The sequence below is a fragment of the Melospiza melodia genome, unplaced genomic scaffold (assembly GCF_035770615.1).
Source record: "Melospiza melodia melodia isolate bMelMel2 unplaced genomic scaffold, bMelMel2.pri scaffold_292, whole genome shotgun sequence".
Lineage (NCBI taxonomy): Eukaryota > Metazoa > Chordata > Aves > Passeriformes > Passerellidae > Melospiza > Melospiza melodia.
This window is the reverse complement of record NW_026948611.1, coordinates 70,818-91,984: the sequence shown is the minus strand read 5'-3', so window position 1 is coordinate 91,984 and position 21,167 is coordinate 70,818. Positions and strand designations below refer to the sequence as shown.

Sequence of the window (21,167 nt, the reverse complement as noted above, 5' to 3'; positions counted from 1 at the left end):
TGGATTTTGGAGAGGGAAAAAAATGGGAATTTTGAGGGGAAAACATGGGATTTTGGAGAAGAAAAAAATGGGAATTTTGAGGCAAAGCGGGATTTTGGGGGGGAAAAAGGGATTTTGTGGCCAAAAATAAATTTGAGGGGGGAAAATGGGATTTTGGGGAGGAGGTCCCAGGGATTTTTGGGGGGGGGGTCAGACCGTTCCCTCTCACCTTCCTCCGCTTGGCCGCCGCCTCCTCGTCCTCCTCATCCTCCTCGTCCACGTATTTGCTGCGGGAGGGGGGGGGGATGAAGGTCAGGGCGGCCCGGGGGAGGGTCAGGACCCCCCAAATAATTCCCAGAGCCCCCTCCCCAAATTCCATCGCTCACCCCTCGTGCCCCAGAGCCCCCTCCCCAAATTCCATCGCTCACCCCTCGTGCCCCTGAGCCCCCTCCCCAAATTCCATCGCTCACCCCTCGTGCTCCAGCACCACCTTCCGCTCGTAATCCTTCAGGAACATCGGCCGGGCCCGCTCTTCATCACCATCATCATCATCATCATCATCATCATCCTCATCTTCATCATCCTCATCGGGCCCTGGGGGCGCTCAGGGTGAGCTCGGCGCGGGCCCGGTTCCCCCATCCCGGTACCGGTTCCCCCCATATCCCGGTACCGGTGCCGGTGTAGAACGCCGTGTCCTGCCGGTACATGCGGGGCCCGGTTCCCCCATCCCGGTACCGGGTTCCCCCCCATCCCGGTTCCCCCATCCCGGTTCCGGTTCCCCCATCCCGGTACCGGTTCCCCCCCATATCCCGGTACCGGTGCCGGTGTAGAACGCCGTGTCCTGCCGGTACATGCGGGGCCCGGTTCCCCCATCCCGGTACCGGTTCCCCCCCCCGGTACCGGTTCCCCCCATATCCCGGTACCGGTGCCGGTGCAGAACGCCGTGTCCTGCCGGTACATGCGGGGCCCGGTTCCCCCTTATCCCGGTTCCCCCCCCCATATCCCGGTACCGGTTCCCCCCGTATCCCGGTACCGGTGCCGGTGTAGAACGCCGTGTCCTGCCGGTAGATGCGGGGGTCGCGCGTCTTGAGCAGCGCCAGCGTCCGGTAGAACTCGCGCTCCTCGCGGGGGTCCAGGGCCTGGGGGGGGGTCACGGAGGGGTCACCGGGGGTCACGGAGGGGTCACCGGGGGTCACGGGTACCGGGATCCCCCCCCCATCCCGCTCACCACATCGTCCCCGCTGGACTCGGAGCTGGAGCTGTCGCCGCTGTCGCCGCTGTCACCGTAACGGTCCCGCACTGCCGGGGAACCGGGAGCGATCGGAACCGGGAGCGGGACCAAACCGGCACCGGGAGCGATCAGCACCGGGGGTACCCGTTCCCTCCGATCGCGGCTCCCGTTCCTGGTCCCCTTCCGAGCTCGGTTCCCCGTTCTTGTTCTCCCCGTTCCCGGTGTCTCACGGCGCTGCAGCTCCTCCCGCCGCCGGTACCGCCCGGTTATCCCCGTTCCCGGTGCCTCACGGCGCTGCAGCTCCTCCCGCCGCCGGTCCCGCCCGGTTATCCCCGTTCCCAGCCCGTTCCCAGCCCGTTCCCGGTGCCTCACGGCGCTGCAGCTCCTCCCGCCGCCGGTACCGCCCGGTTATCCCCGTTCCCAGCCCGTTCCCAGCCCGTTCCCGGTGCCTCACGGCGCTGCAGCTCCTCCCGCCGCCGGTACCGCCCGGTTATCCCCGTTCCCAGCCCGTTCCCAGCCCGTTCCCGGTGCCTCACGGCGCTGCAGCTCCTCCCGCCGCCGGTACCGCCCGTAGCGCTCCGCGAACGCCGCGTTCACGCGGAGCTCCGCCATGCCCGCCCACGTGACGGCCCGCCACTTCCGGATCCGCCGCCACGTGACCCGAACGCCCCGCCCCTCCCGCCGCAGCGAAGCCCCGCCCCTTCCCGCTCTTAAAAGGGCAACTGCGCTCAAAGAAGCGGGTGGGGCCCACAGCACCCCCCCCCACCCCATATCGCCCCCCTCACCCGGGACCCCCAAACTGCGGCCGGGATCCCCCCACTTTGTTTGCACTCGAGACCCCCCCAGCACCCCCCAGAGCAGCGGGACGGGGTCTCAGCTCCATCTTTATTGGGGCAGAGCAGGGGGGTGGGCGTGGGGGGGGGGGTCCATGGGGGTCGGGGGGGTCCATGGGAGACCCCCCCCCCCTCAGCTGGTGCGGATCTGGTAATCTGCAAGAGAGAGAGAGAGGCGGTGAGTTGGGGGTCTGGGCTGGGGGGCCCGGGCTGGGGTTTGGGGGTCCCAGGGGAATCTGGGGGCCCGGGCGGGGGTCCCGGGGGTCCCGACTCACCCCCGCTCTGGGTGATGTAGCGCACCCAGGGCAGCGCCTGGTACCCGCTCTTCTCGATGATCTTCATGTACCGCACCTGGGGGGGCACCTGGGGGGTCACCCCCACCCCAAAAACCCCCCGGAGCCCCCCAGCCTCTCCCCAAATCCCCAGGATCCCCTCCTGGAGACCCCAGACCCTGCAGCGACCCCACTGCCCTCCCTGTTCCTGTCCCCTAAACCCCCCGGGACCCCTCCCCAGCCCTCTGGGACCCTCTGTAGCCCCCCAGACCCCTCCCCAGCCCCCCCCCAGGACCCTCTGCAGCCCCCCGGGACCCTCCCCAAACCCCTCAGGACCCCTTTGGTGCCCCCCAGACCCCTCCTGAGCTCCACAAAACCCCTCTGGAGGCCCCCTGACCACTCCCCAGCCCCCCGGTACCCCTCCCCAAACCCACCTGGACCCCTTCCCAGCTCCCCAGGACCCCTGTGGAGCCCCCCAGACCCCTCCCCAAACCCCCCAGGACCCCTTTGGAGACCCCAGGACCCGCCGGAGCCCCCTGGGACCCCTCCCCAAACCCCCCAGGACCCCTTTGGAGCCCCCCAGACCCCTCTGGAACCTCCCAGGACCCCTCCCCAGCCCCAGAGCCCCCTCCCCAGCGCACCTGGATGCCCGAGACGGTGAAGTAGGGGATCTCGAAGCGCACGGCGATGGGCGGCCGCCCCTCCTCCTCCTCCTTCTCCACGCTGGGCAGCCCAAAGTGGGCGCGCATCAGGTGCTCCTTGCCCCCCTGGGAGCCCACAGCGCCCATGGGGACCCCCGGCGACACCCCCGGGCTGGGGGGCGACACGGGGGGACAGGGAGAGGGGGACGGGGGGGACACCCCAGGACTGGGGGATGTGGGGGACCCCCCCAGACGAGGATTTCAGTGACAGGGACACCCCCAGACCAGGATTTGGGTACACTGGGGACACCCCAGGATTGGGGGACAGTGGAGACCCCAGGCCAGGATTTGGGGGACACTGGGGACACCCCAGGATTGGGGGACGTGGGGGACACCCAGGCCAGGATTTCAGTGACAGGGACCCCCCAGACCAGGATTTGGGGCACAGGGGGACCCCCCCACACCAGGATTTGGGGGACATTGGGGACACCCAGGCCAGGATTTCAGGCACCCCCCCAGGCCAGGATTTGGGGGACATTGGGGACACCTCCAGGCCAGGATTTGGGGCACAGTGGGACCCCCCCAGGCCAGGATTTCAGTGACAGGGACACCCCCAGGCCAGGATTTGGGGGACACTGGGGACACCCCCAGGCCAGGATTTGGGTACACTGGGGACAGCCCAGGATTGGGGCACAGTGGAGACCCCAGGCCAGGATTTGGGGGACATGGGGGACACCCAGGCCAGGATTTCAGGGACCCCCCAGACCAGGATTTGGGGCACAGGGGGACCCCCCCACACCAGGATTTGGGGGACATTGGGGACACCCAGACCAGGATTTCAGGCACCCCCCCAGGCCAGGATTTGGGGCACAGTGGGACCCCCCCAGGCCAGGATTTCAGTGACAGGGACACCCCCAGGCCAGGATTTGGGGGACACTGGGGACAGCCCAGGATTGGGGGACAGTGGAGACCCCAGGCCAGGATTTGGGGGACACTGGGGACACCCCAGGATTGGGGCACAGTGGAGACCCCAGGCCAGGATTTGGGGGACATGGGGGACACCCAGGCCAGGATTTCAGTGACAGGGACACCCCCAGACCAGGATTTGGGTACACTGGGGACACCCAGGATTCGGGGGACACTGGGGACGCCCCCAGCCCGTGCGCTCACGGGGAAGGATTTGATGCTCCAGATGACCACGTTCCTCTCGGGCAGGTACCGCGCCGACCCCACCGTGGTCTTGAACTTGGGCGAGTCGGCGTCGCTGGGCACGGGCACCGAGATCTCCACGCCGTTGGCCACCGACTGCTTCTTGAACTGTCCCTTGGCCTGCGGGGGCAAAAGGGGCACTTTGGGGGGCACCGAGGGGCTGGGGGGGGTCCCTGAGGGGCGGGGGGGGGGACACCTGAGCTCACCTTGACCATGATCTCCACCCGGCTGTGCGAGAACTTCTCGATGATGGACTCGATCCAGATCAGCGGCTTCACCTGGGCGGGGGGCACGGGGGGTCACACCTGGAGTCACCTGGGGGTCCCCCAGGGGTCCCCATCGCCCCATGAGGGGTCCCCAGGTGTCCCCCAGGGGTCCCCATTGCCCCGTGAGGGGCCCTGGCTGCAGGGACAGAGGCGCTGGACACACGGACAGAGGTGCTGGACGCACGGACAGGGGTCACAGCCCCATGGGGGAAGGGTCCCAGCCCCTCAGAGCGTGGCCCCAAACCTCGGACTGGGTTTGCAGCCCCCCCAAACTGGGTTTGCAGCCCCCCCAAATTGGTTTGCAGCCCCCAAACTGGGTCTGTAGCCCCCCCCAGCGAAGGTTCCCAGCCCCACAGATGAGGGTCCCAGCCCCCCAGGTGTGCCCCCAGCCCCCCAGGTGTGCCCCCCGCCCCGACCTGCGTGTGCAGGCGGTAGGACATGAGCTCGAAGTCGCCGTCGGGCGGGATGAAGGAGATGGTGCGGTCGTTGTCGAAGCGGGACAGGCGGACGCACTGGTGGAACTTCACGTCCTCCAGCTCCACCGACTTGTTCTTGCCCCTGGGGGGGAGCGGGGGCTCAGGGGGGCTCAGGAGGGTCAGGGGGGTCAGGGGGGCTCAGGAGGGTCAGGAGGGTCAGGAGGGCTCAGGAGGGTCAGGGGGCTCAGGAGGGTCAGGGGGGCTCAGGGGGCTCAGGGGGGCTCAGGAGGGTCAGGGGGGTCAGGGGGCTCAGGAGGGCCAGGAGGCTCAGGAGGGTCAGGGGGGCTCAGGGGGCTCAGGAGGCTCAGGAGGGTCAGGGGGCTCAGGAGGGTCAGGGGGCTCAGGAGGGTCAGGGGGGTCGGGGGGCTCAGGAGGGTCAGGGGGCTCAGGAGGCTCAGGGGGCTCAGGAGGGTCAGGGGGCTCAGGGGGCTCAGGAGGGTCAGGGGGGTCAGGGGGGCTCAGGAGGGTCAGGGGGCTCAGGGGGCTCAGGAGGGTCAGGGGGCTCAGGAGGGTCAGGGGGGCTCAGTGGGGGCTCAGGAGGGTCAGGGGGCTCAGGGGGGTCAGGGGGCTCAGGAGGGTCAGGGGGCTCAGCAGGGTCAGGGGGGTCGGGGGGCTCAGCAGGGTCAGGGGGACAGCGCTGAGCCCCCAGCCCCGCACTCGCGGCCCATCAGCTTGAACAGCACGCGGTCTGGGGGGCTCAGTGGGGGCTCAGGAGGGTTGGGGGCACGGGGCTGAGCCCCCTGAGCCCGGCACTCACGGCCCGTCAGCTCGAACAGCACGCGGTCGTTGAGGCCCAGGCGCAGCTCCGGCATCCCCGAGAGGAAAACCTTGAGCTTGATGGTGCCCACGACCTCGCTGAGCACCACGCTGCCGCTGGCGCTCACCTGCGGGCACGGCAGGGACCGGATCCGGGCTGGCACCGCCTCTGGCACCGGCACCGGCATCAGCCCCGTCCTCGTTACGGCCCCGGCACCATCGCCTTCCCCGCGCCCAGCACATGGCACCCCAACCCTCATCGCACCCCGTCCCAATGCCCACTCCGATCTTCGTCCTTCTCCCACCCCAATTCCCACCCCTTTTCCCCCAACCCCGCTCCCTTTTCCCACCCCAACCCTCATCACATCCCACCCCAACCCCACTCCCTTTCCCGCCCCAACCCCTCTCCCGTGCCCCCCAGGTGCCCCCCAGGTGCCCCCCAGCCCCTGACCAGCAGGTTGACGGCCTCGATGACGTCGATGAACACCTCGTTCTTGTAACAGAGCCCCATGTCCCCCCGTGCCCCCCGTGCCCCCCAGGTGCCCCCCAGCCCCTGACCAGCAGGTTGACGGCCTCGATGACGTCGATGAACACCTCGTTCTTCTTGTAGCGCAGCCCCTCGGAGCGCCAGGACACGGCGTTGGTCACCGTGGTGGGCACGCGCGACCTGCCCGTCTCCAGCTTGTTCCCCTCCTGGGTGATGTACCTGGGGGGCATTGGGGGTGTCAGGGGGCTCTGCTCTGTGGGGGGGGGGGGGGTCCCGGCGCCCCCCAGCCCCCTCCCCACGCTCACTCCTGCAGGATCTTGCTGTCCGTGGTCTGCGGGAAGCCGAAGTCCATCAGCTCGTCCAGCAGCTCGTAGACGATGACGAAGTTGTCGCGGATGCTCTCCTCCTCCAGCTCCTTGAAGTACTCACAGAACACCTGGGGGGACACCGGAGCCTCTGTCACAGCCCCCCCCACCCTGGACTGGGGTGGTCCTCGCCCCCCCAGACCCCGCTGGGACCCCCGACTCACCTCCACCACCTTGTAGAGGAAGGAGAAGACAAGGGAGGCGTTGCCGTTCTTCTTGGTGGTGGCCACCACTGCTGGGGGCTAAGGAAAACGGGGGGCACCGGGGCTGGGGGTCCCGGCGGGATTTGGGGAGGGGTCCCGGGGGGATTTGGGGAGGGGTCCCCGATAGGATACGGTACAGGTTGGCGTGTTTGATCCACAGGAAGTGCACGTGGCCGTGGGTCAGCACGGGCGTGAGCGTCCCCTCCTCCTCGCGCTGCAGCAGGGCCCCCATGAAGTGCTCGATCTCCCCCAGACCCACGTCCCCCTTGTAGTTACGGCTGATCAGCGGCTGGGGGGGCACAGAGGGGGTCAGGAACGGGGACGCCCCCCCCTCAAAACCCCTCACCCCAAATCCTGGGGTCACGGGGGTCGCCGCCGTGACCTTGGGTGACCTTCAGGCACAGAGGGGACACTGGGGTGTCCCAAACCCCGGTGACCCCGGCAGGGTTTGGGGGCTCACACCCGGATCGCCCCCTCCCCAAATCCTGGGGGTCACTGACCTCGGGTGACCCTCAGGGACAGAGGGGACAGTGGGGTGACCCCACGGATCGCCCCCTCCCCAAATCCTGGGGGTCACTGACCTCGGGTGACCCTCAGGGACACTCGGGTGTCCCGGGGGGCTCTGGGGGCGGGCGGGGGTCTCACCTTCCCCTTGAGGTCCAGGATGAAGAGGGCGGAGGCGGCCATGGCGCCCGCGCGGCACCGTCACCTCCGGCACCGTCACCTGCCCAGGTGAGCGGCGGCGGCGCCCAGAGGCCTTAAAGGGGACGGGCCGGCCCCGCTCCCCCCCCACGGGCGGGGGTCTCACCCAGGGCTCGGGGCGACCCCCGGGCTCGGTCACTCCGTGGGGGCTTCGGCCGCTTTCAGCGCGACCCCACGGTTTTGGGTGGGGGGCGCGGGTGGGACCCCTGAGGGAGGGGGGGGTTTGGGACCCCTGGATGTGCCCCACTCTGGGGAGGGGTCTCTGCACCCCCACATTCTCCCTCTTGGGGGGTCCCCGCAGCCCCTGACTCTTGTATTCCCCACCCTGGGGGTCGCTGAACCCCCAGACCCCTCCGGGGGTCTCCACACCCCCCGACCATCACATTCCCCACTCTGGGTGGTCGCTGCGCCCCCAGACCCTCGGGGCCCCCACGGGAGGGTCCCTGAACCCCCGCATCCTCCCCTCTGGGGGGGTCCCTGCGCCCCCAGACCCCCGGTAACCTTTGGGGGGGGTCCCGGCACCTCCGGCCCCCCACCCCGGAGCATTCCCGCACCCCCCCCCCCCCCCCCCACGCATCCTCCGGTCCCACCGGAGCCCGGGCGGGGCGGGGCGGCCCCGGGCCCTCCCCGAGGGCGGATCGGTGCCGAGGGCCGGGCCCGGAGCCGCCCCGCCCGCAGCCACAGCCCCGGGGCACCGGGGGATACCGGGGGGCACCGGGGGGACCGGGGAATCACCGGGGAGCCGCCCAGAACCGCCATGGCCACGGACCGGGCCGCGGGCAGGAGGGACCCGAACGGCGATTACGGTACCGAGCACCCCCGCCCCTCCCGGGGCTCCCCGGAATCTCCGGGCTTGGGACCCCCGGCTCTGGGAAATCCCAATTTTCGGGCACCCTCAGGGTTTTGGAGACCCCCGGCTCGGGACCCCCGTGTTTGGGAGCCACAGGCGTGGGGAAGCCCAGATTTGGGACCCAGAGGGGCTTCAGACCCTTCAGGTTTGGGGATCCCCCTGATTTTGGGGGTTTGAGGCCCCCCCAAGGCTGAATACACGCAGGTTCAGAGACCCCCGCACCGGGGACCCTCTCGTGTTTGGGGACCCCCGAGGAAGCGGCAGGGTTGGGGGCAGCCCCGCCCGGTTTGGGGGCTGTTTCGGGGGTCCCGGGGCTGTCCCGGAGCGAGGGAGGGGCGTGGAGGCAGCCCCGGGACCCCTCCCCAGGCGGGACCGGCGCCGTTCCCCCGTTATTCCGGGCGGGACCGGCGCCGTTCCCCCGTTATTCCGGGCGGGGCGCCCCCGGTCCGGCCTTTGTTCGCCGTGCGCGGGGGGGCCCCCCGCAGCCCTGACATCACCGGCGGCCTATGGGCGCAGCCGGGATCCCGCCGCCGCCGCCGCCGGTGATTTATTTACCCGAGCAGAGCCGGGGCGGGGACAGCACCGGCACCGCCCGCCGGCCCTTGCCCGGCACGGAGCGGACATTGCCCGCCCGTTCCCGACCTCCGGACCGGGTTCGCCGGGGCCGCCCGGTATCGGTTTGTGCCGGAATTGCCCGGGTAACCCCCGGGTTCCGTCCGGTGCCGCTGCCCGTTCCCCCCGGTTCCCTCCGGTGTTCCCCGGTGCCCCCCGGTGCCGGTGCCCGCTCCCCCCGGCTCTCCCCCGTTCCCCCCGGTGTCCCCCGGTGCTCTCGGGGCGGGCTTTGGGCCCCGGAGGGCGGATTTGGGGCGGCCGTGACGGAGGCGGGGTCGCCTGAGCCCGGCCCAGCCCAGCCCAGCCCGGCCCGGACGGGAACGGCCACGGCAACGGCAACGGCGGCGGGTGCGGGGGGCGCTCGGCGGGATGGGGGGACACGGGGACAGCTACTACGGCAAACACGGTACCGGTACCGGGGCTCGAAGCGCGGCCGGGGCTCGGGGGAGGCGTGGGGGGCTCGCCGGGCTCGGGGGCTCCGAGCGGGGGTCCCGGTGGGTCGGGGGCTCCTCCCGCTGCGGGCCGGGGGCGTTTTTGGGGCTCCCCGCGGTTCGGGGGCCCCTCTGGGGGTTCCCTGCACTCGGAAGGAGTCAAACGGCCGCGGGGGAAGGCGGAAAACAACCCCAAAATGGGCGGAAAACGGGGCTGGAAACGGCGGGGCAAAGCGAAAGCAAAAGCGGCCGCGCGCCGCACGGAGAGGGGGCGGCGGTTTTGGGGGGCTGGGGAGGGGGTTTGGGGTTTTTTGGGGGTTTTTTGGGGGGTTTGGGGCCGCCCTGCCCCGCGGCCGCAGAACCGGCCCGACGGCCGCGCTCGGCGCCGGGACAGACCGGGACAGACCGGGACAAACCGGGACAAACCGGCTCCGGCGGTTCTGCGGCGTCTCCGCGGCGCCGGGCTGTCCCGGGATCGGTTCTGGTTCTGGTTCTGCCCGCCCCGCGCCGCTGGTCGGGGGGCTTTGGAGAGGGGAGATCCCCCCCCCAAAATACCCCAAAGCAAACGCGTTCCGGGCACGGGAAATGTTTATTGGGGCGACTCCCCCCATAACACCACAGATCCCTGTCTGGGGCTGCTGCGGCCCCCCCAAAATGCCCCCCAAAACCGCGGCCCCCCCGCCCCGGGCCGCTCCCACGCTGGCTCCGCTCCCGCGCTAAAAATAAAAATAAAAATAGAAATAAAAATAGAAATAAAGCGGAGCGGCGGCGCCGGAGGGGCTGCGGAGGGGCCGGGGCTGCCCCGGGTTCGGCGGGACCCCCGGGGACCCCCCGGTTCTTTGGTGTTTCGTGGGATTTCGGGTCATTTTTGCGGCAGTTTGGGCGCATTTCGGGCAGAGCCACCTGTGGGAGTGAGTTTTCACAGGGAGCCGTTGTTTCCCGGCTCGGGAAGCGGATCCGCAGATGTTTTCCTGGTTCATCCCGAGGGGCTTTTGGGAAGCGTTTGGCTCCTTTAGCGTGGGGTGAGGAGGATGAGGAGTGCCTTCCTCCCGCCCCGGCCATTCCTCATTGCCATCCCTGTTGTTCCTCCCCGCAGGAACGCCACAGAAATATGACCCGACTTTCAAAGGGCCCATCTATGACAGGTGAGGACAGGGTCCCCAAGTTCCAGGGTCCCCAAATCCAGAATCTCCAAAATCCAGAGTCCCCAAGCCCAGCGTCCCCAAAATTCAGGGTCCCCAAATCTGGGGTCCCCAGACCTAGGGTCCCAAAATCCAGGGTCTCCCAAGTCCAGAGTGTCCAAATCTGGTATCCCCAAGTCCAGGGTCTCCAGACCCAGTATTCCCAAACCCAGGGTCCCCAGATCTAGAGTCCCCAAACCCAGGGTCCCCAAGTGCAGGGCCCCAAATTCAGGGTCCCCAATCCCAGTGTCTGTCCCCAATTCCAGGGTCCCTAGCCCCAGTGTCCCCAAAATCCAGAGTCCCCAAACCAGTATCCCCAAGCTCAGTGTCCCCAGCCCCAGTGTCCCCAGCCCCAGTGTCCCCAATGTGGCTGTCCCCGCTGCAGGGGCTGCAGTCCAGGGTCCCCATTGTCCCCAATCCCCCTGTCCCCAGTCCCCATTCCCAGTGTCCCCATTCCCAGTGTCCCCAATGTCCCCAATCCCCCTGTCCCCACCGTGGCTGTCCCCGCTGCAGGGGCTGCAGTCCAGGGTCCCCATCTCCAGTGTCCCCAGTGTCCCCATTGTCCCCAGTCCCCCTGTCCCCACGCTGGCTGTCCCCATCTCCAGTGTCCCCAGTGTCCCCACGCTGGCTGTCCCCGTTCCCAGTGTCCCCAGTGTCCCCAGTGTCCTCAGTGTCCCCAGTCCCCCTGTCCCCACCATGGCTGTCCCCATTCCCAGTGTCCCCAGTGTCCCCAGTGTCCCCAGTCCCCCTGTCCCCATGCTGGCTGTCCCCAGTCCCAGTGTCCCCAGTGTCCCCAGTGCCCCTGTCCCCACGCTGGCTGTCCCCATTCCCAGTGTCCCCAGTGTCCCCAGTGCCCCTGTCCCCATTCCCAGTGTCCCCAGTGTCCCCAGTGCCCCTGTCCCCACGCTGGCTGTCCCCATTCCCAGTGTCCCCAGTGTCCCCAGTGCCCCTGTCCCCATTCCCAGTGTCCCCAGTGTCCCCAGTGCCCCTGTCCCCACGCTGGCTGTCCCCATTCCCAGTGTCCCCAGTGTCCCCAGTGTCCCCACACTGGCTGTCCCCATTCCCAGTGTCCCAGTGTCCTCAGTGTCCCCAGTCCCCCGTCCGCATGCTGGCTGTCCCCATTCCAGTGTCCCCAGTGTCCCCAGTGCCCCTGTCCCCGCTGCAGGGGCTGCACCGACATCATCTGCTGCGTCCTGCTGGTGGTGGCCATCGTGGGCTACGTCGTGGTCGGCGTCGTGGGTACGTCCTGGGGGTCCGGGGGGTCTGTGGGGTCTGGGGGCTGCAGGGGGGGGGCGACCCCGGCCTCATCGCCCTGTGCCCCCCAGCCTGGACCCACGGGGACCCGCGCAAGGTGATCCACCCCACGGACAGCCGCGGGCAGTTCTGCGGGCAGCCGGGGACCCCCAACGAGTGAGTGCCCCGCGCGGGGGGACCCCCAGTTCCTCGGGGGGCAGCGTGGAGGGGGTTTGCCCCAAACCTGGGCGGTTTTTGGTTTGTTTTGCAGGAAAAAACCTTTCCTTTTTTACTTTGACATCGTCAAGTGCGCGAGCCCGCTGGTGCTGCTGGAGTTCCAGTGCCCGACCACGCAGGTACGGCCCGGACCCCTCGGGACCCCCGATAATTCCATGGGGATCCAGGCCTGAGCCCCCTCGGGACCCCCGATAATTCCCCAGGGGATCCGGGCCTGCAGCCCCCTCGGGACCCCCGATAATTCCATGGGGAATCCAGGCCCGAGCCCCCTCGGGACCCCCGATAATTCCCCAGGGGATCCAGGCCTGAGCCCCCTTGGGACCCCCGATAATTCCCCAGGGGATCCAGGCCTGAGCCCCCTCGGGACCCCTGATAATTCCCCAGGGAATCCGGGCCTGCAGCCCCCTCGGGACCCCCGATAATTCCCCAGGGGATCCAGGCCTGAGCCCCCTCAGGACCCCCGATAATTCCCCAGGGAATCCGGGCCTGCAGCCCCCTCGGGACCCCCGATAATTCCCCAGGGAATCCGGGCCTGCAGCCCCCTCGGGACCCCCGATAATTCCCCAGGGAATCCGGGCCTGCAGCCCCCTCGGGACCCCCGATAATTCCATGGGGAATCCGGGCCTGCAGCCCCCTCGGGACCCCCGATATTTCCGTGTGGAATCCAGGCCCGAGCCCCCTCCCCGTGTCCCCCTCCCTGCAGATCTGTGTCAGCAAGTGCCCAGACCGGTACCTGACGTACCTGACGGCCTCGGGGAACCCCGCCTCGCTGGAGTATTACCGCAGTTTCTGCACCCCCGAGTACAAGGGCACGCAGAAGGTGGGTCTGGGTTGCGGGGCCGGGGTTCCCGTGCCGTGGGGGGATTCCTGCCCCACGTGCTCATGCCTGGCTCGTTGTCCTCTCCCAGGCTGCCCTCAACGTGCTGAAGGACAGGGAGTGTCCGGCCATGCTCATTCCCAGCACCCCACGTACGTCCGTAATTAGCAAGGAGCCCGTTAACGATTTTTCGGAGGCTGTTTGGGGGTTCTGGGGGGTCCTGTGGGGGGTTCTCCCGGCTGAGCCACCCCCTGTGTCCCACCAGTGGCGCGGAGGTGCTTCCCGGCCATCCAGGCCAAGAAGGGCGTCATCATGGTGGGCAACAAGACGACCTACGAGGACGGCTGGGGGAACCACAGGAACGTCACCGAGCTGCTGGAAGGGGCCAAGTGAGTGCCAGCCCCTCGTTAAGAGCTGCCTCGTCGGCGCTGCTTCGCCTGTTTGAGGTGTTTGCCAGAAATCCCGCGCCAAAACCCCGCGGCGGGAACGGGAGTGGCAAAGGAGGCACGGTGTGGATGGCTCCGAGGGATTTGCTGTGCAGAATTGCTGAATTTTCGCCGTTTTGGGGTCCCCCCACCGGCTCCCCCTCCATCGGCGTTCCCCGTTCCCTCGCAGGAAAGCCAACGTGGTGCTGGAGACGCGGCAGCTGGCCATGAAGATCTTCGAGGATTACACGGTGTCCTGGTACTGGATCATCATGTGAGCACGGGGCAAAACTCTGCGATTTTCAGTATTTTACTATTTTCCCGGCTTTCCCATAATTTCCACGGAGCAAAGCACGGGCAGTGACGTCCCTCCCGTCCGCTCCCACACCTGGGGGACGCTGTGGCGCTCTGGAGGGTGCTGACACGCCGTGTGCCTTCCTCCCGCAGAGGCCTCGTCATTGCCATGGTGGCCAGCCTCATCTTCATCGTGCTGCTGCGCTTCCTGGCAGGGATCATGGTGTGGGTGATGATCGTGATGGTGATCCTGGTGCTGGGATACGGTGAGCAGGGGCTGGCAGCCTCTCCCTGGCTTCTTTTCCCCTATTTCCAGTGGGATTTGCGCTGCAGAATTTCGCACGCCGCGTCCTGCCGGGTATCTCCTCCCTGGCTGGCGTCCAGCGCTGCCTCTCCTGTGCAAAAATGACAATTTTCTGCTTTTTGCCACAGGAATCTTCCACTGCTACATGGAATACGCCAAGTTAAAAGGGGAAGCAGGGTCGGATATGTCCCTGACAGACCTGGGCTTCCAGACCGACCTCCGCGTGTACCTGCACCTGCGGCAGACGTGGCTGGCGTTCCGTAAGCGCCCAGGAGTTGGGAATTAATTGGGATGGGGCCCCACAGGGCAGGGGAATGGGGTCACAGCGGGGTTTTGGGCTGGTCCCGTGGGAAGGAGGGACTTTGCTGGGTGCCCGGCCATGGGGCAGTGCTGGGCGTTCCCAGGAGGGGATTTCGGTGCCCTGGGGGAAGGTGCCGGTGGCCCTGACGCTCCGTTCCCCTGCCCAGTGATCATCCTGTGCGTGCTGGAGCTGGTGATCGTCCTGCTGCTCATCTTCCTGCGCAAGAGGATCCTCATCGCCATCGCGCTCATCAAGGAGGCCAGCAGGTCTGGCTGTCCCTGTCCCCAGGGCACCCATCGCTCCTGGGTTTAACTGGGGTTTAACTGGGGTTTAACTGGGGTTTAACCAGGATTTAACCAGGATTTAACCAGGTTTAACCATCTTCTCGCAGGGCCGTCGGTCACGTCATGTCGTCGCTGCTGTTCCCCCTGTGCACCTTCTTCTTGCTGTGCCTCTGCATCGCCTACTGGGCCAGCACTGCCGTGTATCCTTTGCTCTTCCTCGCCCTCTTCCTCATCCTCCTCCTGTCCCTGCATCCCCCTTCCCACAAGTCCGGTGTCCCCCCCAGGCACGGAGCAGGATCTGATGGCAGATCCACCTCAAATCTCTGAGGTTTAACCCAAAACAAGCCCTGGGGTGGAAGACCAGCAGTGGGAGCTTGGGGAGAGCCAAGCGGAGCCTGGTTTGGATTTAGGGCTGGGTTCGGAAAACGACCTTTCCTTAACGGCGACCTGCAGCTTCCTGTCCACCTCCAACGAGGCCGTTTACAAGGTGTTCAACGAGTCCGCGTGCCCGTTCGCCGGGCAGACCTGCAGGCCCGAGGTGAGCGCCTCGGGACACTCGGGACCCGTCAGAGGCGAGACCACGGGGGTCACTCTGGCTTGACCAGCAGTGTCCTGTGTCCTCTGCAGACCTTCAACACCAGCAACGTCACCAAGCTGTGCCCCGACGCCCAGTGCCTGTTCGCCTTCTACGGCGGCGAGACCGCCTACCACAAGTACCTCATCGTGCTGCAGTTCTTCAACGTCTTCATGTTCTTCTGGCTCGCCAACTTCGTCATCGCGCTGGGCCAGGTGACGCTGGCGGGCGCCTTCGCCTCCTACTACTGGGCCTTCAAGAAGCCCGACGACATGCCGGCCTTCCCGCTCTTCTCCGCCTTCGGCCGCGCGCTCCGGTGCGTCCGTCTGTCCGTCTGTCGCCGGGAGCTCTGTCTGCGAGGCCGTGCCTTTCTAACCGGGCTGCTCCGTCCCCAGGTACCACACGGGCTCGCTGGCCTTCGGCTCGCTGATCCTGGCCGTCGTCCAGGTGATCAGGGTCGTCCTGGAGTACCTGGACCACCGGCTGAAAGGTGCTGGAAGGGCTGGGGTGGGGGGACTGTGGCAGCAAGGTCTCAGCAGGGACCTCAGAGCGGCTGCTGGGACATCCCACCCCTCTGGCCTTGGTGCTGAGCCCTCTCCCCGCGCCCTCCAGCCGCCGAGAACAAGTTTGCCAAGTTCCTCCTGAGCTGCCTCAAGTGCTGCTTCTGGTGCCTGGAGAAATTCATCAAGTTCCTCAACAGGAACGCCTACATCATGGTGAGAGTCACCCTAAACCAGCTCCCTCCAAGGGCCGGGGCTGCCACGGGGGCTGCTCGGAGATTTCCCTGGGAATTGTGTCTCCTGATGCTGCGGGAACACAGAGGTTTGAGGCATTTTTCAGCTTTTTGGCTGGAAAACCTTGACCTCAGCCCCGTCCCGTTGGCTTTGGGGAGGGTCTTCTGCGGGTGGGGGTATTCGGCTCCGGGTCTCTGCGATGCCTGACCCCGCAGTGGGTGAGAAAGCCCTTGCAGGGTGGGATCTGCACCCTCCCCTGGGTGGGGGACTCAGCGCAGCCCCGTTTCTCTCTCCTCTGCGCGGCCTTTCCGCCCCAGATCGCCATCTACGGCACCAACTTCTGCACCTCGGCCCAGAACGCGTTCTTCCTGCTGATGAGGAACATCATCAGGTGAGATCTGGGGGAGGCACCCCACACCGTTTGCCACTCGTGCCGTGGCTGCTTCTCTGGGGAGCAGGCGCAGAGGCTCATCCCTCTCTTGTCTCCAGGGTGGCCGTGTTGGATAAAGTCACGGATTTCCTCTTCTTCCTCGGCAAGCTCCTCATCGTGGGAAGCGTGGGTGAGTGCTGGCTTCTGGAAGTTTCTCCTCGAGGCACCCAAAAGCTCCCCTCAAATCGCCCCTCCCGTGAAGCTGCTCCTTGCCGCCTTGCCCACCCTTGTCCATCCCTTGCTCTCCCAGGGATCCTCGCCTTCTTCTTCTTCACCCAGCGGATAAAGCTGGTCCAGGACACGGCGCCGCCGCTCAATTACTACTGGGTCCCGATTCTGGTGAGCTGCCCTTTCCCTGCGGGGCGACTGCGGCAGGAGAGGGCAGCGGTGCCCCACAGCAGCCCCTCCCCGCAGCCGGGGCCTCAAGGAGCCCCTTTGTTGGAGGTGTTTTCCCGGCCCCTGGCGCAATGAGCCCTTTGTTGGTCGCGGTTGGCGCCGCGCCCGCCCGCGCTGCCCACTTTGGCCCCCATCCAGGGGTGGCTGAGGCCTTTTGTCCCCGCTCGGGCTGCTCCAAACAGTCCTGCCCTGTTCGCTTCTCCTCCTTCCCCTGGGGAATGTGGGATTCAGCATTTTCCTCCTCCTCCTCCTCCTGCCGCTGCTCCCGGGGGGGTTCCGGGCTCTCTGCGGCATCAGCGTGTGCGTCTCTTCCAGACGGTGATCGTGGGCTCCTACCTCATTGCCCACGGGTTCTTCAGCGTCTACGGCATGTGCGTGGACACCCTGTTCCTCTGCTTCTGTGAGTACCAGCAAAAACCCCCTCTCCCATCAGGCTCGCCCCCAGAGTGTCCAGTTTGGGGCTTTGCTCCCAGTCCCGGGGTCCCTCTGTGTGGTTTTCTCCTGCTGTTTCCTCTCCTGACTCCTCACCTGCGTTCTCACCTGCTCTGCCCTGCCTGCTCCAGCAGAGACCCCCAGCCTGTCCGTGGGCTCCTGCATCTCTCCCTCTGTTTTGGTGCTTTGGGCTCGGTGGAATTAACTACAGCTAACCTCGATTTCCCTTTTTTTCCTCCCTATTTCCCTCCTTTTCCACCCCTCCCGTGTCTCTGGCCACACGTTCTCTCCGCCCTCCACCTCCGCCCTGTCTCTCCCCGGCTCCTCCACCGCTTTCCGCTCTCCCCCCTTCACGGCCGCTTCCTCCCGGGGCTGGAAAAGGTGAAGATCTGGAGAGAAACGATGGATCTCCGGAGAGGCCTTACTACATGTCCCCCGAGCTGAGCGAGATCCTGCTGAAGGGGCACCTAGAGCCTTCCAAAAGCGCCGATAGCCAAGGCTAGGCCGGGCTGGGCGGGACCCTCCCGGCCCCCCGGCCCCAGCAGCGGCTCCCGCGGTGTCCCCTGGAACTCCTCCGAGGGTGGCGGGCCCTCGGCGCTGTCCAATCTGCCTTCCTGCCCAAAAACCCGCGTTCCTGCGCCGAGAGAACCCGCGCGGGGCTGGCTGGGGCTCCCGGCAGTGCCCGGCGGGGAGCGCGGCGCCCGGGATGGCCGTGGCTTTGGGGCAGAGATCCCCGCTCCCGAGGGAGGGCTGGCACGAGGGGCCCAGCGCGGGTCAGGGACAGGGCTGGGTGGGACGGGCCGAGCGGGTTCCGCCGCCCCAGACCGGGCTCGCGGCGTTTCCTCTGCGTCCGCTTCAGCCGAGAGCACTGAGACTTTCTTTGCCCTTTCCTCGCCCCTTTCCTCGCAGTTTTCTCACCCTTTTCCTCCTCCTGTCTCTATGCAAACCACAGAGTTTTGAAGGATTCTGGGCGAGGTTGCAGAGCTTTGCTGGTTTGGCCCAGCTTGTCCCTGTCCCCTGTCCCAGCCATCGCAGGAGCTGTCACTGGGACTTGGTGGCTGCTGGACTTGGAGATTTTCACTCCAGCCACGGGGGAAGTCAGGATTTCTCCTCCAGAAAGCCCAGAAATTATCAAGATTTAAGAAAAACAGCTCTTGTGGCTCAGCCTCAGCCACAGCTCCCAGCCGGGCCCTCCCAGGACAAAGCCCTGGTGTTGGTGCTCCCGTGTCCATCCCAGAAGGATCCAAATCCCTCTCAAAACACCCCCTGGCGTTGTGAGCCGGGAGCTTTGTGGCTTTGTTTGGTTTTGGGGTGTTGTTTTTCCACGGCTGGGATTTTCCAGCCTCGTTGGCGTGTCAGGAACGAGGGGAATCGCTTTTCAATGGCTCCAGAGCTGCTGGGAAGAGCCAAGGCCTCCATCCTGCCCTTGGCTCTGTTCAAAAACACAAAACACCCAAATTTCCTCTCCCTCCTCAACCTCTGCGGGCCACCCCCAGATTTGCCGTGTCAGAGAGGGGAAAAACCCCACCATTCAGTACGAGCCCAGAGGCTTTGTTTAAGCTGGCAACCGCTGTCAGAGGATCCCGGGAGCCTCCAGCACACCAACCCCAGGCCTGCCCCCGCCGCGGGGCCGGGGGTTTCTCTTTGCAGTGGAAGACCTGGAGCGCAACGACGGCTCAGCGGAAAAGCCCTACTTCATGTCCCAGGACCTGAGGAAGCTGCTCAAGAAGACCAACAAGGGCCAGCCCGACGCGTAGCGCCGCCTGTCCCGCGCGGAACCCGCCTCCGCGGACCCTGGACGCCCCTGGCAGCGCGGGTGGGCGGGTGAAATTCACATTTTTGATGACTCGGCCTTAAACCCTCGCGCTGGTAACGATGACGAGCTTGTCGCCGCCGACGAGGCGCAGGGCCCGGCGCCAGTGCCACTCCCGGGGTAAAATCCCCCAATTTCGGCGACTCCAGAGCGAGTTTAATTGTGAGTTTGGTCCCAGTAAACCCTTCTGGGGTCGGCGCGGGGCGTCCACGCAGATCTGGAGGGGCAGGAATGAGCCGGGAGGTTCAGGCAGCTCCTCACGGGGCGTTCTCCTTGTGGCCCCCCTAAATATTGAATTGTGTTTGTGCATACCTGCCCGGAGAGCTGGCACGGGCTGGAATCGCCTCCCATCCCTCGCTGCCCTCTGTCGGCACCCCAGGGCCCCGTTCTGGGCCCTAATTAATTAATTCTTTTAGGAATAAGCTAATTGTTGCTTCTGTAGCCAGTGCAAGGGGTGAAGGTGGAGGGGAACGAGGGGGCCGTGGGCACAGTTTGGGGCTTGAGGCTCTGTCCAGCTCTTGCACCTCTTGAGGAGCTGCAGCTCCCACAGGTTCCTCCCCGAAATGTGCACCTGGTCCCCCCAAATTTGTCATTTTAGGGCAAACCCCCTCCCCAGCTCCCCAAAGGCTTCACCTGCATAGGGGGATTTGGGGTTTGGGACACCCACCCAGGGCGTGGGGAGGGGCTGTGGATGGACCCGGGGGGGGGTTTTGGTGTCATTCCAGGTGATTTTGGCAATCCCGGGGGCATCCAACACCTGCCTCCAGCCAGGAGGGGGGAAAAAGGGTTTTTTTTGTGTGCGTGGAAAAGGGGTCAATTAGCTCTAAAATGTAATTAACACTGACCCAAAGTGTAATAGAATTAACCCTCAGACCCAGCGCTGCCACCACCAGCAATTGGGCTTTTTTAGGGCTTATTTGTTCTGAAAAGGACTTTTAGAAGTGCTCTGAGGCTTTGGGGGACAATTCCCCCCCCTCCAGTGCTCACCTGGCTCCAGGAGTTGCTGCTGAGGGATCCCTTTGGCTTCCTTTTATCCCAATTCCCCGCCACCTTTGGGTTTTGTATCATCCAGGGGACGTTTCTATGGAATTATCCAATCCTTTGGGGGCTTTTGTATATTTTGCTTTTCCAGGATGTTTTCAGTTATGGTTATTTGGAGCTTTTCCAGTGAATTTTTGGGGGCACGTTTTAGTTTCTGTGACGCCACCGGGCAGAGCTTCCCTGTCTGTAATTTCTCTAATTTTTCTTTTTAAAATTCCCCAAATTTTCCCTTTTCCCCCTCGTTTTTTAGTGCAGCTGATCAGGGGACAGAGGAGTGGAAGGGAAAATGGAAGCCAAAAAACAATGAAGGAAAATGTAAAACTAGAAAGGTGAAGGGAATGGCAGAACAATGAAGGGAAAGGTAAAAACAAAGCTAAAAATGTAACAGTAAAGCTCAACAGAAACGATCAAATGAAGCTAAAAAGAAGCAAATCCTCCCTGTTTGGGATGAGTGGGAATAATTCAGGGAATAATCACCAGACCTTGTTCCACTTACAGCCATTCCAGCACGTGTCCTGCAGCTCCTGATGCTCATTCTGGATTAATTTGGTTTTTTTTTCCCTCCCTGTGCAGGTTTCAGGGTGGATTTGGTTTTGTTTCTGCCCAGAATGTTCGTGTTGGGGGCAAATTCTCTCCCACTCCTCGATTTTCAGCTGTTTTCCTCCCAAATCCTGACCCTTTGGGTGTGGGAACCCTGTGGGAAGCAGCTGAGGAGTGGCAGGAACTGGGTTTATTTGCTCAAAAAGGCAAAAACCAGCAGGAATTTGGAAGGGTGGAAGGAAAAGTGGCGAAAGAGAGAAGAAATTTGGAAAAATGTGTTTGTGGGGAAGCCAGGCTGGCTCGGCTGCCTCCCAGCAGCACAGGATTTGAGGAGAATTAAGGATTTTTATTCCCAATAAACCCAAGTGGCTTTTTAGAGGTGATGGGGAGCAGTAAGGGAAATATTCCTGTAAATTAGGAAATTCACAGGAATATTTCTGAAGTCTCTTTGGAAAACTCAGAGCGAGGGCAGCTGTCTGGGGGAATTTGGTGTCCAGAAAAGCTTCACTCCAAGGCTGGGTTCCTGCTTGCAGGCAAAGCTCCGTGTTCAAGGCGTTAAATGATGGAATTTAGGAATAATGGCGCTTTTTACCCCCCTGTCTAGAAATGTGGCTTCTGTCCCTACAAACCTGATTGTTCTGCGGGCAAAGAAAACAACCCTAAAATCCTAAACAATGCTAAACCTGCAGGGCTGATGTTTTACAGGAAAATGCTCCTTTTTCACGTGTTTTTGAGGCATTAAGGGTGCTGTGACACTCCGGAGTCTCTGCGCTGTTCCGTCAGTGTCGCGACCAACAATAAAAAAGTGCCTGTTTGGA

At 65.0% G+C, this 21,167-nt stretch overlaps 3 protein-coding genes across 6 annotated transcripts; 1 reads left to right on the top strand and 2 right to left on the bottom strand.

The window, feature by feature from the left end:
* Nucleotides 1–44: 44 nt before the first annotated feature.
* Nucleotides 45–1,981, bottom strand: LOC134434008 (protein KRI1 homolog; the record flags this gene model as incomplete). Its single annotated transcript, XM_063182701.1, has 6 exons — nt 1,977–1,981; nt 1,747–1,919; nt 1,208–1,278; nt 1,013–1,118; nt 450–573; nt 45–266 (listed from the first exon to the last, which is right to left on the bottom strand). Coding segments are annotated over exons 1-6 (701 nt in total), but the record flags the coding sequence as incomplete, so codon positions are not given.
* Nucleotides 1,982–2,129: 148 nt separating this feature from the next.
* AP1M2 (adaptor related protein complex 1 subunit mu 2) lies at nt 2,130–7,443 on the bottom strand. Its single transcript, XM_063182689.1, has 12 exons — nt 7,364–7,443; nt 6,851–7,007; nt 6,680–6,747; nt 6,456–6,586; nt 6,222–6,369; nt 5,665–5,791; nt 4,848–4,990; nt 4,372–4,443; nt 4,127–4,285; nt 2,957–3,082; nt 2,319–2,394; nt 2,130–2,199 (listed from the first exon to the last, which is right to left on the bottom strand). Exons 1-12 carry the CDS (start codon nt 7,403–7,405, stop codon nt 2,177–2,179), a joined length of 1,272 nt encoding a protein of 423 aa, XP_063038759.1. The 5' UTR covers nt 7,406–7,443; the 3' UTR covers nt 2,130–2,176.
* Nucleotides 7,444–8,151: 708 nt separating this feature from the next.
* Nucleotides 8,152–21,167, top strand: SLC44A2 (solute carrier family 44 member 2 (CTL2 blood group)). 4 transcript variants are annotated; one of them, XM_063182702.1, is made up of 22 exons: nt 8,152–8,226; nt 10,410–10,458; nt 11,660–11,733; nt 11,820–11,904; nt 11,999–12,083; nt 12,668–12,784; nt 12,873–12,933; nt 13,047–13,170; nt 13,397–13,480; nt 13,654–13,766; nt 13,933–14,064; nt 14,272–14,371; nt 14,497–14,589; nt 14,843–14,927; nt 15,017–15,279; nt 15,359–15,453; nt 15,576–15,679; nt 16,015–16,088; nt 16,187–16,257; nt 16,378–16,466; nt 16,839–16,923; nt 17,337–21,167. In XM_063182702.1, exons 1-22 carry the CDS (start codon nt 8,178–8,180, stop codon nt 17,456–17,458), a joined length of 2,154 nt encoding a protein of 717 aa, XP_063038772.1. In that variant the 5' UTR covers nt 8,152–8,177; the 3' UTR covers nt 17,459–21,167. The 4 variants fall into 4 exon arrangements, with proteins under 4 accessions (XP_063038772.1, XP_063038774.1, XP_063038775.1 ...); XM_063182704.1 differs by having other exon boundaries at nt 8,168–8,226; nt 18,606–21,167; XM_063182705.1 differs by lacking the exon at nt 8,152–8,226 and adding an exon at nt 9,204–9,288 and having other exon boundaries at nt 18,606–21,167.